A 17,999-nucleotide genomic window follows, 5' to 3' on the forward strand; every position below is an offset into this window, starting at 1 on the left:
GAGCGTCTTCAATCTGATTGCATCGAAGAAGAATCTCGAATTGAGGTAAGAGGAAAACTCAAGAACTCTCTAAAAGATAATCATGTTCTCTTAACTAAATCTAGGAAAGGTGGTCATTGGAAGAAAGAGAAGAGAAGCAAAGATTTAAGATCCTCCTCCTATGATCCAAGGAAAAAGTCAAGAGATTCCTCTCACATTCGTTGCTTCAGATGTGATAAGTATGGTCACTATGCCAAAGATTATCAGAATGACCCAAAGGAAAGGGAAGCCAATTTAAATGAAGTTGCCGAACAAAGTGAAGATTACCTTCTTATCTCTGCTCTATCCAGCAATGTTCCTACGAACAGCAATACGTGGATACTTGACAGTGGTGCCTCCAGACACATCTCAAGATTTCGTGAGCATCTCTCAGATCTGATTGAAAAGGACACCAATCTTCATGTAGTAATCGGTGATGATGCTCGATACTCGGTAAAAGGTTCTGGCACTACCTCTTTAAAACTAGATTCTGGTATTTCCTTACAACTCTGTGATATTCTCTTTGTACCTGGTATTAAAAGAAATCTTATTTCCATTTCTGCCTTAGAAGATAAGGGTTTGCAAATAGCATTTACTGAAAGGAAAGTACTTGCTTGGTCTAAGAAATCTAATTTCAAATCTGCTCATATTATTGGAAATAGATGTGATAGTTTATATAAGCTTGCAGCTAATCCAATCCAAGCTCTCATTCATGAGACCCCTGAATCATGCGAGCTATGGCATAGAAGATTGGGTCATCTTCACTTTCAAGCTCTTCCCACTCTCGGTAAAATGGTCAAAGGTATGCCTAAACTCAGTTTATCTCATGATGATGCTTATAAAGGTTGTGCAATGGGTAAGAATGTAAAGAATCTTTTTCATAAAAGCGATAGTAGGGCTAAAGAAAGGTTAGAGCTTATTCATTCAGATTTATGTGGTCCTATGTCTGTAGCATCTCCTAGCGGTTTCCTATATTATGTTATCTTCATAGATGATTTCTCTAGGAAAACATGGATCTATTTTCTTAAATCTAAAGAGTCTGAAGAAGTCCTAAACAGATTTAAAGAATTCAAAGCCTTAGTTGAAAATACTACAGGAAATCGAATTAAATGTTTGAGGTCTGACAATGGAGGTGAATACACCTTAGGTAGTTTCTATGACTTTTGTGTTAACGCAGGAATTAAGAGGGAGTTATGTGTTCCCTACAACCCTCAGCAAAATGGAGTTGCTGAAAGAAAGAACAGGACCATTGTTGAAGCTGCAAGAGCCATGATCCATGATCAAGACTTGCAACCTTTTCTATGGGCGGAAGCATCCAAAACCGCAGTTTATATTCAGAATAGATGTCCACATCGCATCCTAAAGGATGTGACACCTGAAGAAGCCTTTTCAGAAATCAAACCTAACATCAGTCACCTAAGGATATTCGGAAGCCCTGTGTATGTTCATGTGCCTAAAGAAAAGCGAACCAAGTTGGATCCATCTGGAAAGAAAGGCATCCTAGTAGGATACAACGAATCTTCCAAAGCCTTCAAGATCTACATTCCAGGTCAAAGGTATGTTGAGGTAAGTAGAGATGTAACTTTTGAAGAAGATATTGCTTTCAAAAGATCTAAAGGTTCATTAACCAGCAATAATGATATGGTGATTGAAAATCAAGATTCAATAGTTGATGCTAACCCTGAGTTACAGGAGGAGTCTACTGACCTTCCAGATCAGGAAGTTCAGAATGACCCATCAGAACCCATGCACTCTACTGATATAACTCAAGATATTGTGGTCTGCAAGAAGAAACCACTTTGGGTTAGAAACACGATTCAAGATGCTAAAGGGTTTGCTGCTCCCAGAGGAACCTTTAGAAATAGCAAGAGTTTCCAAAATCACGCCGACTACATTTCTATGATGTGCAATATAATTGAGTCTGAACCTCACAATATTGAAGAAGCTATGTCCCATCATGCTAGGAAATTAGCCATGGATGAAGAGTATGGGTCTATCATCAAGAATGATGTCTGGGACATTGTACCCAAACCCAAAGGTAAGTCTGTTGTTTCCTCTAAATGGTTGTTTAAAATTAAACATAATGCTGATGGTAGTATTGAAAAATATAAAGCTAGGTTTGTAGCACGTGGTTTTTCTCAAAAGGAAGGAACGGATTATGAAGAAACCTTTGCCCCTGTTGCTAAATATACTTCTATTAGGTCTATAATAGCTAATGCTGCAGCCAAAGGTTGGGAGCTGCATCAAATGGACGTTAAGACAGCCTTCCTTAATGGTGTCATTGAGCAGGAAGTCTATATTGAGCAACCAGAAGGGTATGTAATCCATAAAAGAGATTCTCATGTTGGAAGGTTGAAGAAAGCCTTATATGGGCTCAAACAGGCTCCTCGTGCTTGGTATGAAAGAATTGATAAGTACTTACTAAGTTTAGGATTTTCCAAGAATGATGTTGATGCTAACATTTACTTGAAAGTTTATAATGATGAGATGCTTATTTTAGTTTTGTATGTGGATGATTTATTTCTCACTGGTGAAAGTAAATTAATCATGAGATGTAAAAAGGAATTAGCCTCAGAATTTGAAATGAAGGACTTAGGTCTAATGCATTACTTCCTAGGGTTAGAAGTATGGCAAAGAGCTAATGAAATCTTTCTAAGTCAAGGAAAATATACTATTGATATTTTGAAAAGATTTAGAATGATAGATTGTAAACCTATTCATACCCCTATGGAATCTAACTTAAAGAAGTTAAGTGTTTCTACAGCTAACTCTGATTTTGCAGATCCCTCTGAGTACAGGCAGTTGATTGGCTCCCTGATGTACCTAGTCAATACTAGGCCAGATATCTGTTATGTTGTGAATGCTCTCAGTTAGTTCATGAGCTTACCTAAACTTGTTCACCTGGTTGCTGCCAAGCACATTCTAAGATACCTGCATGGCACGATTGGTTATGGGCTGAAGTATTCACTTAATACCTCAATCCTCTTGGAAAGCTACTCAGATTCAGATTGGGCACGAAGTGTCAAGGACAGGAAAAGTACTTCAGGTATCTGCTTCAACTTGGGCTCTGCAATGATCTCTTGGGCATGTAGAAAGCAATCTTTGGTAGCATTAAGCACTGCAGAAGTTGAGTACATTGCCGCATCTGTTGCATCCAGAGAAGCAGTGTGGCTTCGTAAGCTCCTTGTTGGATTATTTGGTCAAGCTAGTGATCCTACCACCATTCATTGTGATAATCAAAGCTGTATAAAGATGTCAATAAATCCTGTATTCCATGATCGGTCCAAACATGTGGAAACGCACTATCATTTTATTCGGGACATGGTGCAAAGAGGTGCCATTCATCTAAAGTACATTAGCACAGATGAACAGATTGCGGACATCCTTACCAAACCTTTATCCAGAGTGAAGTTCGAATACTTCAGAGACAGGCTTGGTGTTGTGGAAAAGGGGACCCTGATTGAGAGGGAGCTGCAATCTCAATGACTCTATCTGCAGCACTATGAATCATCCTTTGCTTGTGTGCAAGAATGAATTATGTCCAATCTATGCTTGTGTGCTAGATGGATGATTGTAATTATGTAAAGACCCACTTATGTATTACACTTTCTATGCTTGTGTGCTAGAACCATCGTATGCTTGTGTGCTAGGTGGAAGATGTAATTCTATGCTTGTGTGCTAGATGGAACTCTAAAGGTTCAGATTATGTATTCTCCTCTTCCCTAGTTAAGAGGGAGTGTTGTTTATAACTAGGACTTTATAGGGTTCGGATTGCCTTAAGGCAACATCCGAACCCTTTTAGGTCTGGGCCCTAAAGGGTAACATGACCCCAAGTCTAGGCCCAGCCCTATCTCTCACGCTATCCTAAAACACTCACACCATAATAAATTTGGCACCAAAACCTAAAGGAGGCCAACTTGAAATAAAGGTTAAAAGCGCATATAAATAAAGGACATTTCTCAAGTCAAAATCATCAATTCAATCTCAAGCAAAAGCGAATTTAGCTCTGCTGCTAAGGTGAGAATTTTCAAGGAAGGGTGCGAACTTATCCAGACTTGTGCAAAATTGTCCAAGAGGACATAAGTGTATTTTGATGCGGTTTTGAAGCATGCAAAGGGACAGATCTAATATGTGAACATCAGATTCAAGCTAAGTATTGTACTTATGATTTAGAGGAGAATATATAATCTGACATGTGGGTCTTTCATGCTGGGTTTTTCCTCCTTGGAGGTTTTCCCAGGGTATGCTTGTTTGTCTACTGTGTTTATTTCTGATTTTACTGAATGTTGGCTTATTAAAATACTGCAAATCTGATTACAATCTAGGGCATAATCAATTATATAAATCTGATTAACATACCTAGGGTATAAAATTACAACTATCACATTGCTATTGTTTGTAACTAGGAAAGGGGGTTCGGATGTTGCCTTTCTAAAGGGTTGGGCTTCCCCTTTCAAGGTTAACGTGTAGGGCTGGACCTAAAGAGGGTAGCATGCCCCTAAACAGGGCCTGCCCTATAATGACACGCCACTCCAAAACCACTTTGGCGCCAAACTTAAATTCTAATTAAGGCCGACTTGAAAGTTATCTGCCATATAAATAAAGATCATTTGCCAAGATCAAATCATTCATTCATTCATGCAATCAGCGAAATTTTTCTGCTACTTTGTGTGCAAAATTAAGAAGTGAACTGGGCAAACTTATTCAAGGAAGACAAAACTATTTTGGTGTTCCCAATTTCTGTTAGAGAGTGCATTAAAGAGAAGACTTGGTGCAGACTTGGTGAAATTAGAAGTGCAGATCTGATATGACAAAAGGAGCAGATCTGATAAGAGGTTGAAGATTCCAGCTAAGTATTGTATTGTTACAATTCAAGATTGAATACATAATCTAACCTGTGGGTCTTTAGTGCTGGGTTTTTCCTCCTTGGAGGTTTTCCCAGGGTAATTGTGTTGGTCTCTTGTGCACTTGCTTTCTCTCTTTCATTTACTTGTTTATTGTTTACTTAATGTTAGCAAATAATTAAATACTTAAAGTCTGATTGTTGGTCTGAGTCACAAAATTAACAATTGCCATGCTAGTCATAAGATCTGTTGTCCTTAATATGGCAATTTGATAGTCATTTGAACATTTTAAGAGAAAAGACCAAATGAAGTGTCATGAAGCTAAAGGCCACAGCTTCATAAATTTAAGAGAGGACACTCGACACCAAATGAAATGTCCTCAAGCAGTTATGAACTGATATTTTTGCAAATGGAAGTAGAAAGAGGAATATCCAATATACACTATTACAATCTTAAGAAAGGTGCTTAGATGCATACAATTATCACATTGCCAAGCTAGTCATGGAACTATTGTCCTTAATATGGTTATTTGACAGTCATTTGAACATTTTAAGAGAGGACATTAATTTTTTTAGAGAAGAGATAAATTTAAATTTAAATACATATCCTTGAGCAATTGTTAACTAATATTTTTGTAAATGGAAATAAGAGGAGGAATAATCAATATACGCAATTACAATCCAAAGAAAGGTGCTTGGATGAATACAACTATCACATTTCCAAGCTAGTCATACAAACTATTTGTTGACGTTTCTAAAGTCGCATCGCTGCAACTCTATCTGACCAACACAGAATAGAATGATCTCGTCGAGTATCCTATCCTCTCTTGTATAAGGAAGCCCTAATGCTGCTTTTAATCGGTCAAAGGGGACAACCTCAAGGTTCCAAATGTTAGTTCTTGACTGCGGGATAGCTCAACGGTCGATGTGTTTTTTGTTGGGAGCAGAAGGGGTCTTACGTTTTTGCAACAAGTTGGTCTGTTGTGATTCTCGGACTAGGAAATAAAAGCAAAGGATAGGGTTTAGGGATCCTAAGGACGACGATAAGAATGACTAGTGTAGCGGGTAGACATATTTCCATTAACAGATTCTTGTTTCGCCAGAGACACCCTCACAACTAGACAAGAACAGTGCAATCTCCAAGGGATGAAGGATTTTCAAACCGAACACACTCATTTAGGCGCCCAATTCTGGCGCAGCCTAAGACGAGCACCTACAGTTGAACTAAGCACAATAAGGTTCAGACTAACCATGCACAATGACCTACAATCAATAGGCCCCCAATGGTATGAACCTAAAATACATCAAATACCCTTCCACACTTCACCATTAAAATCCCTGCACTCTAATTAACCAACTGAAGGGAAACCATGCAAACAAAAGAAAACAAAGACAACAAACACCATGACTCAATGTTCATATATTTGCTTCAGCTGCCATTACAACAATTTCTACAGCAGTTCTACTCTACTCCTAATAATCTAACTACTAAAATCTAACCAAAATCTAACTATCTAAAAATCTCTAACCCTTTACAAGAGAAAGGCCTCCGCCTTTTATAGAATTTACAATATGAATCGATGGGCAGGATTGACTGCATCCAAGGGCCTTGATCTGCCTTCTAGAATCTGGCAGCTTTAACCCATGCCCACTCAATTCTCAGCTATCCCTTCAACCACCTTCTCAACTACCGACAACTGTTTGGCTTCAATTTGGGTCTATTCGGTAGTTGAAAATAGCTAACCTATGTCCTCTTATTTTGAATTTATTAGGTGGGGCCCATAGGCAGCTCTTTTACAATAAACAGCTTCAATTTTCAAAAACTGAATTTCTGGAATTAAATCCAACTGTGCACTTCTCAAGAATGCATACTTGCTATATTCTGAATGTTCTTCGGTCTTTGATCTCGGTGGTGGACTTCAACTTGGGGGTTCAGTGGCATGCTTCCCAATGCTTGATTCCGATCTCGCGCTCATGCATCTTCTTCTCCATCTTCCAGCGCCTGGCTTTGATCTTGTGTTAAGTCGTCACTTTAGCTCCTCCCGATGTTGTTTTCCTGCGAACAATTAATTTCACCTTTGATCAATCAACTTGAAAAATTAATTAAATTAATTTGACAAATATTAATTTTTATTTAACGTTCAGCTTTGTCTCAATGGAGTTTGGGCTTGAGAAGCTCTTGGTGCGACTTGACAAGTTTAAAATGCACTCATTTTGAAAGTTCTGACCCTTAAGTAAATTTGGGGCCTGTGAAGTCTTTTGCAAGTCTTCGACTTTGTAAGTTTTTTTGTTCTTTTTAAATGTGCTTCAAAATTCTGGCCTGAAAGACCTTTTGAGAGATGTGTCCTTTTTTCGGGCATACTGGAGGTTTCAAGAGATTTTAGTTTTCAGTTTCACTCCTCCACTTTCTCAACTTCGGGCGAAATAGGTGGAATGAGAGATAACTTAAAACTTGAATTGCAACAAATGTCTTCCTTTACCAATTTCGGGAATTCAAAGCAATTTGAAAGATGCTTTTGTTTTGTTAAAGTGCCTCTCCTTTCAATTTCGGGTGAAATAGGCAAAATGAGAGATGTTTTTTAAAGATTATTCACCCTCAACCACCAAATTCCGGGCCCTTTACTCAAAATGAGAGGTACCTTTTAAATTGAAATGTCTTGGTTTTAAGATTTTCGGGCAAAAAGGGTGAAATTCAAGATTTCAATTTATGAATTTTGCCCTTTCTCATTTTTGGGTATTTTAAGCAAAATGCGAGATTTCACTTTAAGTGTTTATTTTGCCCTCTTTTGTTTTTGGCCTAGAAAGCGATTTCAAGAGACCCTTCTCCACATTTCGGCTTGGGAGGATTTCACGCGATTTTAACTTGAACAACTCTTTTCATTGTTTTTGGCCTACTGAAGATTATCGCGCGAATTGGTCTCTACTGTCAAAATGAGTTAAAATGCCGACTTCCTTCAAAATTTCGGGTTATTTGGCCAAAGCAAGGGAAGGACGCGACTTGGAGATTTTCGGCTTGCACAAAAGAAATGCGTGATTTTTAAAAGTTTTGAAGTTTCGGCCTTTGAAGAAAAATGTGTGACGTCTTGAACTAAGCCTTTCGGCCTATCAATACTTTTTTGCGAGCTTTGGCTTTATGATTTTCGGCCTATTAAGATGACGACGCGAATTTGGAGATTTTCAGCTTGCAAGGTCAGTTTGCAAGGTTTCTGACTTCATGTTATATTCCGGCCTACTTAGCTAAATCGCGCAACTTGGAGATTTGAGCAAACTTGACTCTTTCTATGATTTTCAGGCAATGAAGCCATAATATGCGATTGGGAACTTAGCATTCCGGCAACTTAAGCCGATTTTGAGATGCATTTTCACTTGGAACGTGAAATTCGGTCAATTCATATGTTTTGTGACCTCGACCTTGAATGTTTAAACGTCTTCTATCTTCTATCGAGACAGACAGACACAAACTGGGGGTCCCCTGTCAATGACAGGGTAGGGTGTGCGAGCACAACACTGTTGTCCTTAATATGGCTATTTGATAGCCATTTGAACATTTTAAGAGAAATGAAAAGCTACAAAGTTGAAGGCAACAACTAGTTTTAGGCAGGTATAACAAGGAAGACTTTAAGAAAGCTTGTGATTGAAGTGTAAGCAGACTTCCACCCAGATTTATAATGTTTGTTAAAATAAAATAATAAATATCCACAAACTAAGCATATATATTTCCTCAAGATTTTTTTGATAGACTAGCGATGCTCAAGCTAGCTATCACAGCCAAATGGTTTACATTGTCCCATAGTGAATTCTTGCCATATCCCAGAAAATGCACTCATGTCCATACAATGTTATTTACATGTTCTTAAAATTCATTGATAACAGAATTCTATACAAAGTTTGTGGAAGTGCAAAACCTTCAAAAATGTTATCTTCTACCTAAATTTTGCCATGCCTCCTACAACTGGGCTTTTTAATTTATGATATTAACATAATTATTACCTTTTCAAACTATGTCCATAAACATCTAAAAATCCAAAACATAATGTTTTCATTTCCTAGTAAACATGTTGAATCTTTCTATGCTACTGAATCTATCTGTGATGTCCCCATCCAAATGCTAAGTCTCTAGAACCAAACAACTAAAAGAAAGCTCCTTGTATTATCTTTATAGATGATAGAAGACATGAATAAACCATTACAAAGACAAGAAAAAAGCAGTGATTCATTTTGAATGAAGAGCAGCATCGATAAGGCACATAAACGTAGACATCATGAAGAACGATGATAAGGAAAATACAAAGCAGCCATCAGTCATACTGCACATACAGCGATTATCTCTATAACAACGATCCTCTCATTTATGAGTCAGCAGTAACCATCTGTTGCTGATACCATTCAGCCATGCTAATCGACTTGGAAATTAGGAGAAGTTGGTGTAGCAATAGAGCAGGCACTTCAAATGCAATTTCTATGAGGCAGTGAAAGATCCATCAAACAGATATCAATAGCAATCATTAAGGGGAATGGTTAAGATGGCAAACAAAGAAGGCATTAAGCAAGGATTTTAGTTTACAAGAGGTGTGATTACTAAAAGAGAAGTAGTTTATTTTGAATAAGTGCAACCCCTCATCTGTGAAGAGATGTGTCCTATCCATGAGAAGAGATATATATAGAGGTGCGGATGGAGAGATGAGAGGTGGGTAGAATTTACTTTAATTACTCAAACCAAGTGAAGCACTTTGTTGAGCCACCGATAGGAAACTTCAGATCAGCTTTAATATCAACCCAGCAATTGAATCATAATTGGATCTTGCAATCATCTTACTATCAGACCGATATAAAGCCATAGTCAAAAAACATCATATAGCGATAGTAATCCCCACTCATCCATTTTAATCACCTACTAGGACCATAATTGCAGTAATCGAATAGTAGAGCAATACCATATCAATCACTTGTTTACACCAGTATTTTGACCAAGTCAGATCCAATCCATATATCTACAGATCGATATCTATCTATAGCCTAAGTTGCAGGGTTCGCTAGTCTGAGGGCCTGGTACTGGTCCAGTTTGGTTCTGGTACTGGTCCTAGTCTGGTTCACTTGTGGGTTCGGCCAGGGTTCATGCCCAGGCGAGCTGGTTCGTCCAGGGTAAACCAAGATGCTTGAGTGCCCAGAATTTTTTTTTTCTTTTTTTGCAATCAGCTTCTTGAAATTTACCGGTACCTCAAAAATCTTACAAATATGTCTCTAACTTGACTGATAGCATCAAATTTGTGGTGAGGATTGGATTGTGAAGGATGCATACATAACCATCTTCAAGTGCAATGGGACAATTTGATCAAGGTGTTTAATGCCACCAACATGCAACCTTATTGCTCCTTACCATAGGGTTTACAGTTAATCTTGTATACCCTCAATCCTCCAAAAGTTCGTTTTTGCCTTACTATATACCAAAAAGTGACAGAGGAGACTCCAAAATGTTAAAAGAGTACCACCAAGGGCTTCAGAATATCCTCAAGATCCCAAATTGGAGCATTATTAATCAATGTGAATGGGCATCAGATCTACTATTTTAATGATCAGAGAACAACATTGGGGTGAAGAACATTCAAATCAGAATGGTAGTGCCAGATGACCCTAGAAAAGGCTGTAACACGAGGCATAGGAGGTGTCAACACAAGTTAATCAACCAGAGTACAATTGGCAGGCAGTAATGATTTCCTCTAAGAGCTCCAGTTTGCTAGGTCTTCCTCTAATATAAACATTATTAATTGCAGCTTAGAGCAGATATTTAATTATTGAAACAATGATACTTGACCTCAATATTATTATTTTGATATTGAACTTGATGTATATGATGCTATGATGGTATGATCATGATGTTATGATTACAAGTTTATGGTGGTTTTGTTGTTTATATGATGCTATTTGACATTCTAATCTTAATTCATGCTTCTAGGCTGTGCATATATATATATATATATATATATAGTTTTTGTACTAACGAACCCAAACCCCTTTTCAAAATTTTTCCGTACCGGTGTACCGGTTCTTCAAACCTGAACTGATGCCCGAACCGGCAACTTAGTCTATAGCTGCAAAGTGAGATATATATTACCTTGCCCGCATTATCATAAACTGTGTGGATACATTGTTCTATGTCAGCATTATTGTGGATTAAGATAATCTCCATTATATAGCAAGTATACTATCAGTGACTTAAAGAATCATTTCAGAATTGTTGTTTGGCAATATAATCCATGTAGAATTGTATTCATTAACATTAAATAGAAATAAGTCTCATGCAATTGATCTTTGTAAGATAAATGTCTTTATTTCCTAAAGCATAAAATAAGGGGACATTACACTATCAGAAATATGTTAGCTACAAGATGAATGCATATTGCAAAGATCATTTTTGTGCAAAGCATTGATGCATTTTTCAATACACTCAATCTACTTGCCTGGAGGACATCAACAGCATGCCATGCAATACCACCACCAGTTGCTAAAAGCATTAATGAAATTCCAAGTGCTCCTACAGTCTCAAACTTTCCATGTCCTGTATCATTATAATGAATCATTTCAGGTCAATGCAGGTTGCCTATGTCATAAATAAATATATAAACTAAGTTTCAGAAGTCTAGTGAAGCAGTGAATAATTTGCTGAGGTAAATGAACTTAGAAGGCAATCCATTTTCTCAAAACCAGTAAACAAGGTACTTAAAAAAGCCAACATATTAGTAGCCAGTTCTTTCCAAGCATATTTTGTATAATATAAGAATGCTTTTTTAATTTTGGAAAAATGTATTTTATACAACATCAAAGATCATGAAAATTACATCAGCCGAACAACAGAGTTGCATGGAAATAATTCCAATAAAAACTGGAAAATTTGAGACCTAAGCATGTGTCCCAAGTAGAAAGAACCAATGTCTTTACAAAAGCAAGCAATCTTGACTTTAAAGAGCATAGTTTAATCTGCTTACAAGCCTTGAGAACCCTAAGCTGTGCAGTATACTGTCCTTAGGAAAAGATTCCCTTGTAACTTTTCCTTCCACAAAAAACAAATGGCATGCAGCAGTATTGAATGCCATAAAATTTTGCAACATCATAGATCATCCAAGTGGCCAAGATATGAGGACAATGAATAAACAGTTGAACCTGTAGCCGTGTCCAAACATCCCTGCCAACATGGGCAGAATCTGATATGCTAGCCTTGTAGAGCATTGACTTGACTTCCAAACCTTGATGAACTTGTCACCCAAAAACTGTTTATTTGAATGTAATACAAACCCCCCAAAAAAAAAATTGAAAATATTAGCTTCAACTGAAAATGAGATGCATAACAACTTGCCTTCTACTTCTAGTCTCCAAGATCCCAGAATAGGCAAGATGAGAGCATACAATAATTAGGATTACATTGTACAATTATCTTAAAGAAGCAACTGAAAGGAAAACACCAGGCAGCAAAATCAGCCAATAACACTTATTCAATGGAGTGCATATGCAGTACTGGAAGAGGTAAACATCCACTTATTCAATGGGAATTACAAGGACACTTCCACTTTTCAATGGAAAAGCTTTACAAATACTGAAAAGAAACAAGCTTCTTCCACTTACCCACTGGTGAGTGAAAAGACACACATCCACTTGTTCAGTGGAAAAGCTTAATACAATTTAAACCACTTGTTCAGTGGGGTATGTATATCAGCAATAACAAATTTACGCTCACTAGCAGTACTATCATCCAGTGCTTACAAAATTAAAGGCACAAAAATCATAGCTTTTGGAGGTATAACCATTTGAAGCAATAATAACGTTAGCACATATGCATTGTGAACATCATAATAAGAGATTGGCTGATGTAAACAAGATCTACTACGATACCCCAAAATAATGCCAAATAACAAGCATCCAGCAAACCAGCTATGAAATAACAATATGATAACTAGATGGATGATGGATATTTGTTCATACAGGTCAGGAGAGGCTTTGAGAATACGTTGCAATAACTTGCCCAGCAAGCAAAACTCCCAGAAATTTCAATCAACTCTTCACCCAGCAAGCCAACAATGAACTTACACCAATAACATCAACTCCATCACACCCAAACATTCTAGAAAGAGTATATATCAATCTGGAAGTTATATTCTGATATATGCAGATCTGATATTCACTAAAACAGCAGGGTCAGCACCTTAAATGATCGATATAACACCTCGGGATTCAACCATTTCAGTGTATAAACACTTGGAATGGGCTAGTATGACCCAAACACCACCACACATGGAGAAACCAATCAAAAATGCCAAGCACTTGCCCAACAAATTCTCACACTACACTACCAACTATAGTACAGCCATCCATAAATAAATACAACCCAACAAGGAAGCTTATCGTTGCTTTAACTTTCTCCAATATAGGCATCCTATAATGATTTATTCATGGTGTCCAGAACAATAGTAAATAAAATTCACTCAAAACCCTTATATCTACCACAATTTGCATGGCCTAGCATGAATGGTATGGTACAGCCTGCAATATCTAATCCAAACTCAATAAGAACAACAACAAAATCTATAGCTTCAAAAGACATCAAACACATCCATGTTGCAACACCAAATCTAAAACTCCAATTTGTAGCAATGGTGATCCCTGGATGGAATCACACCAATCTAGCTAGGAGGTTTCTTCAGAGGGTTTTCATTCTCAAAAAATTTGGAAGAACCCAAGTATCGTTCTCAAAAAGCTAACTTCAAAATGAGCTCCATGTTGACGGGAATAATCATTATGTTATGTTGGTATATTATGTTTATGTTGTCGTCGGTAATAATGAGTTACGGCGGTCAGTTAGTTAGCCGACGGGTAGGTAGTTGGAGTCGTGACGGTTGTGTCGCACCCCTTCGGCTGTCATATATTGTACCACCTCCGGGTGTTGGAGGAACATGTAATGTTGACGACAGAGTATAATATGAACATCTTTTGACATTAATGGAAAGCTTATTCTGGTACTTCCTTTGTGATTGCATTGTGCATTGCTGTTCAGTTTCTGTATTCTTCCTGTTTACCCAGTGAGGTAAACATTTGGCGCCGTTGCCGACACGAATTCGGGAACAGGAGACACGGATGGCGCACAGACACAATGGGCCTACCCGTTGGTGAGGTGAACCCGGAGGTCGACGATGCCCAAACGGAACTCTACGTAGGAGAAGACACCGCGACGAGAGAATTTTCAATTCTACTCCAAGTAGCCATTCAGACCTACGTGCGACGAGAGGCGGCGGAGGCGGAAGTCCCACTAAGTGCCGTGTGGACAGCGTTGGAAGTGAGTCCGGAGGTAAATCGGTTGATGAACCATCTCCCCCGATTGCTAGCACAAGCATTGTTGGCACAACAAGCTCGCATGGAGGAAATTGCCCGGGAGGAGCGACGCCAAGAAATTTTGCAACAGTACGAGGAACGGGAAGCAAAACGAGATGGCGCCAGGTCAGGGGCATTTGAACCGTGAGCCATACGGGACGGAATAAAGAACACTTATTGTAATAATTATGTCATATTGTTGGCATAAACTTGTCTTCCACATTATGAATGAATAAAAGTGTTCTACTTTTTATGTCATTAAGTATATAGAAAGCGGTCTAGGAATTAATGCCCAATACACTGAATAAAGACAAAAATAAGCAACAATATATAGATGAATGTGCAGTAGCCCAACGTGCCTTGATCCTTGAACAGCAAGCGGAAAGGCGACAGAGGTATAAGCGAAGAGAGGAGGAACGCTCCGAAGGGGACGGTGAGGCCAGCGGCCACCCACGGAGTCGGGAGGACTTACTTGCGGAAACCCGCCATAGGATAGAGTGTACCAAAACTCAGTTGAGGGATTTGAGGGACTTGCCACACACACTAGAGGCTAGGAAAACTCCAAGGAGTGGGGAGGAGGCAGAAGAGGGAGAAGACACGGGGGCTGCCAGGAGTGTCAGAGGGACACCGGGGCACGGCGGTCAAGCACCCCTTATAGGATCTGACCCATCCGGAGTAGGACAACAGCAACCAGTAGTAAAAAGGCAAGGTATGGCACAAAAACAAAAACTTCCAAAGTTCCATGGGGATGGGAAAGAAGACCCTATCCGCCACTGTCACACTTGTGAAACAATTTGGGGAGCGAATAGTGTTACCGATGAGGACGAGTGGGTAACACAGTTTCCCGCAACCCTGAGGGGCGTAGCCATCGACTGGTTTTCGGATACGGATAAGGCTAAAATTAGCACATGGGCAGACTTGAAGAAGGAATTTCAAGCAGAGTTTCGTCTCCTAAGAGACGATAATGAGATCGTAGCCGAAATCTACGGCACGAAACAGAGAAAGGACGAGACTGTTCGAACCTACAGCCGGCGGCTCAAAGAGCTGCTAGGAAAGATGGAGAACCAGCCGGCAGACGGACTGAAAAAACAGTGGTTCGTGGAAGGTCTAAAGAAATCCCTTAGACGAAAAATGAAGATAGTACCTCCTTCTTCATATTCTGACGCCTATAACAGGGCAATGGATTTAGAAAGTGAACAAAAGACGTCCAAGAAGAAGAAAAATAAATCCTCGTCGGAGGATGATTCCTCTTCTGACAAAAGTGATAGCAGTGATGACGACTCTAATCGGAAGGTACGGGCTCTCCAGAAAGATATGGAGCGAATGATGAGAGAGATAAAAGCAAACAAAGGAAGCACAAGCAAAGGCGACGAAGGGGATTTATGGTGCACGGACTGCCGTACCGACGGACACACCAAGGGGTCTTGTCCGAAAAAAGCATTTTGCGATATTTGCCAGATTGCCGGACACCTTACCAAGGAGTGTCCGTACAATATGAGGACCCGTAACCAACAGGTTCTCTTTACAGAACCATCTGCGTCAGCCGACACATCCCAGCCTGCGAGCAACAACGCCTCGTCTGGCGGCTACCGAAACAACAGGCGAGGAAGAGGCAACAATAACAATAACGGAAGCCGTATCCAGTATGACGCCAAGGGCCGACCAATTATCCAATGTAGGGCTTGTAATCAGTGGGGGCACTTCGCCCGTGATTGCACGAAGGAAGCCACCCCTCAGCACCTCTGCCGTTGGTGTGGGCCAAGCGACCATGAGGACGCAAATTGCCCACAGGCAGGGGTTAATCTCCTCAACATTCAGAAGGCTGAGAAGACTGGTGAGAAAGAAGTACTGGCGATCACCCGCGCCCAGATGAAAAAAACCACTTATCCCGACCCTCATATGGAGAAGGAGAGATTACGGGAGGCAAAGGCCAATATTGAACGTGAGATGACGACCGAACGACGAGACAACGAGGTGGCGAGTACATCATCTCGTACGGAAGCGGAAAATAACATCATTGGGCAAATCTTGCAGATGGAGGTGCCGATAAAGGTAAAAGACCTTCTAGACTCTATGCCACAATTGAGGACTGCCATCCTCACCAATGTGCAAAGCACCGCAGCGTCGAGTGCCCCACAGGTACGGGTTCCTGCCACCGCATCGTCGAGTGCACCACAGGTAGGGGTTCCCGCCACCGCTTCAAAGAGTACACCACAGGTAGGGGTTCCCGCCACTGCTTCGAAGAGTACACCACACGTGGAGGTTTCCGTCAGCCCTTCGACTGACCCGATGTTACTAGCCTTGAGCAGTGGTAGACACCCAGCTGTGGTAGAAATGGGTATCCGTGGGACCATTCTGAAGGACACCATTGTGGATGGTGGATCTGGGGTGAATGTACTACCAGAAGAAACATGGAAGCGGCTGGGGAAGCCCACCCTATGGCCACCCACATTCAACCTGGTGGGAGCGGACCAACACGGCATTAAGCCACTCGGCCTGTTGATGGCCCAGCAAGTGACGATTGGTACGCAACCATTCTTGTTAGATTTCGTGGTTATTCCCTCGAAGAAGAAAGGCTATGACGCCATCCTAGGGAGAACGTGGTTGATCAACGCGAGGGTAAACCACAATTGGAAGAAAAATACCCTTTCCATGGAGAAGGGAGGGCGGAAATATACCATTGACCTACACACCCAAGATGTCAGCGAAGAGCTCGCCTCTTCAGACTCCGACTCGGAGGACTCTAATAAAGGGGAAGGGGGTCTCGATGAAAGTAAGGGCAAGAACGCGATGGAGCCGAACAGTGAAGGGGTGCTAGAATTGGAGGGATGTTCTGAAGATGAGGTATGCTCGACTAACGGGCTCTTCCACTGGCAAATGGAGGATTACGAAATGTTCCAAAGCTACAGGCTCGAAGTAGAGGAACCAGAGCAACCAATAGAGGTGTACCTGCCGGAATACAAAGAATATTGGAAGGGAGACGCCCCAAACCCTGGCGACGTAAATAATCCGAAGAGTGTTGGCAACGATTGGAACCCTGTGTGGAAGACCGCAATCTTCAAAATCCTTATTATTCTTCTTCTTATGTACGGGAAGGAGACCATGGTCCCTGTAGAATTTGTGGTTCCAGGTCTTCGGATGGCCATGGAAAATAAACTTGCCACCAATAGGTTCAAATTGAAACCCTACCATGAGAGGCGCATAGGGGACCCGAGAGGCCGGAAGGACACCCGGGAGTCCGGAGGGGGACTCGAGAGGATGGAAGTGGACCTGAGAGGCCGGGCAAGCGACTCGAGAGGCACGGGACAAAAGCAGGAGACTTTTGGGCGAGGAAAACCGAGAAGGATGAAGAGCGATCCCAGAGACAGGGGACTCGAGCCCAAGACTCTCTAGACAACTTGAAAAAAATAAAAATAAAAAAATTTGGAAAAAATCGTACGGTCGTACGATACCGACCGTACGGTCAAAAAAAACGAAGGAAAAAAAGACCACCGTACGGTGGCCACGTAGTGGATACCACCGTGCGGTGGCACCACCAACGGTGGACACCACCGTGCGGTGGCACCACCGAAGGTGGAACCCACCAAAGGTGGAAGCCACCGACGGTGGAAGCCACAGTGCGGTGGCATCACCGAAGGTGGAACCCATCGTGCGGTGGAAGCCACCGACGGTGGAAGCCACCGTGCGGTGGAAGCCGCGTGAACATAAAGCCGTGTGAATCGAAGGGAAAGACAATCACCGCACATGCCGAAGGAGATAAAACGCACCGAAGGGAAAAACA

The 17,999-nt window shown here is 40.6% G+C and overlaps 1 protein-coding gene across 1 annotated transcript in view; it reads right to left on the minus strand.

Moving 5' to 3' along the window:
* LOC131071659 (metal tolerance protein 2) overlaps window positions 1-17,999 on the minus strand; it is a 329,214-nt gene that overhangs the window by 238,444 nt on the left and 72,771 nt on the right. Inside the window, exon 3 of the mRNA XM_058007584.2 lies at window positions 11,320-11,417. Within this exon, the coding sequence (XP_057863567.2) occupies window positions 11,320-11,417 (98 nt within the window). The remainder of the gene's footprint in view (window positions 1-11,319; window positions 11,418-17,999) is intronic.

Source organism: Cryptomeria japonica, chromosome 9 (genome assembly GCF_030272615.1).
Source record: "Cryptomeria japonica chromosome 9, Sugi_1.0, whole genome shotgun sequence".
Taxonomy (NCBI): Eukaryota; Viridiplantae; Streptophyta; class Pinopsida; order Cupressales; family Cupressaceae; genus Cryptomeria; species Cryptomeria japonica.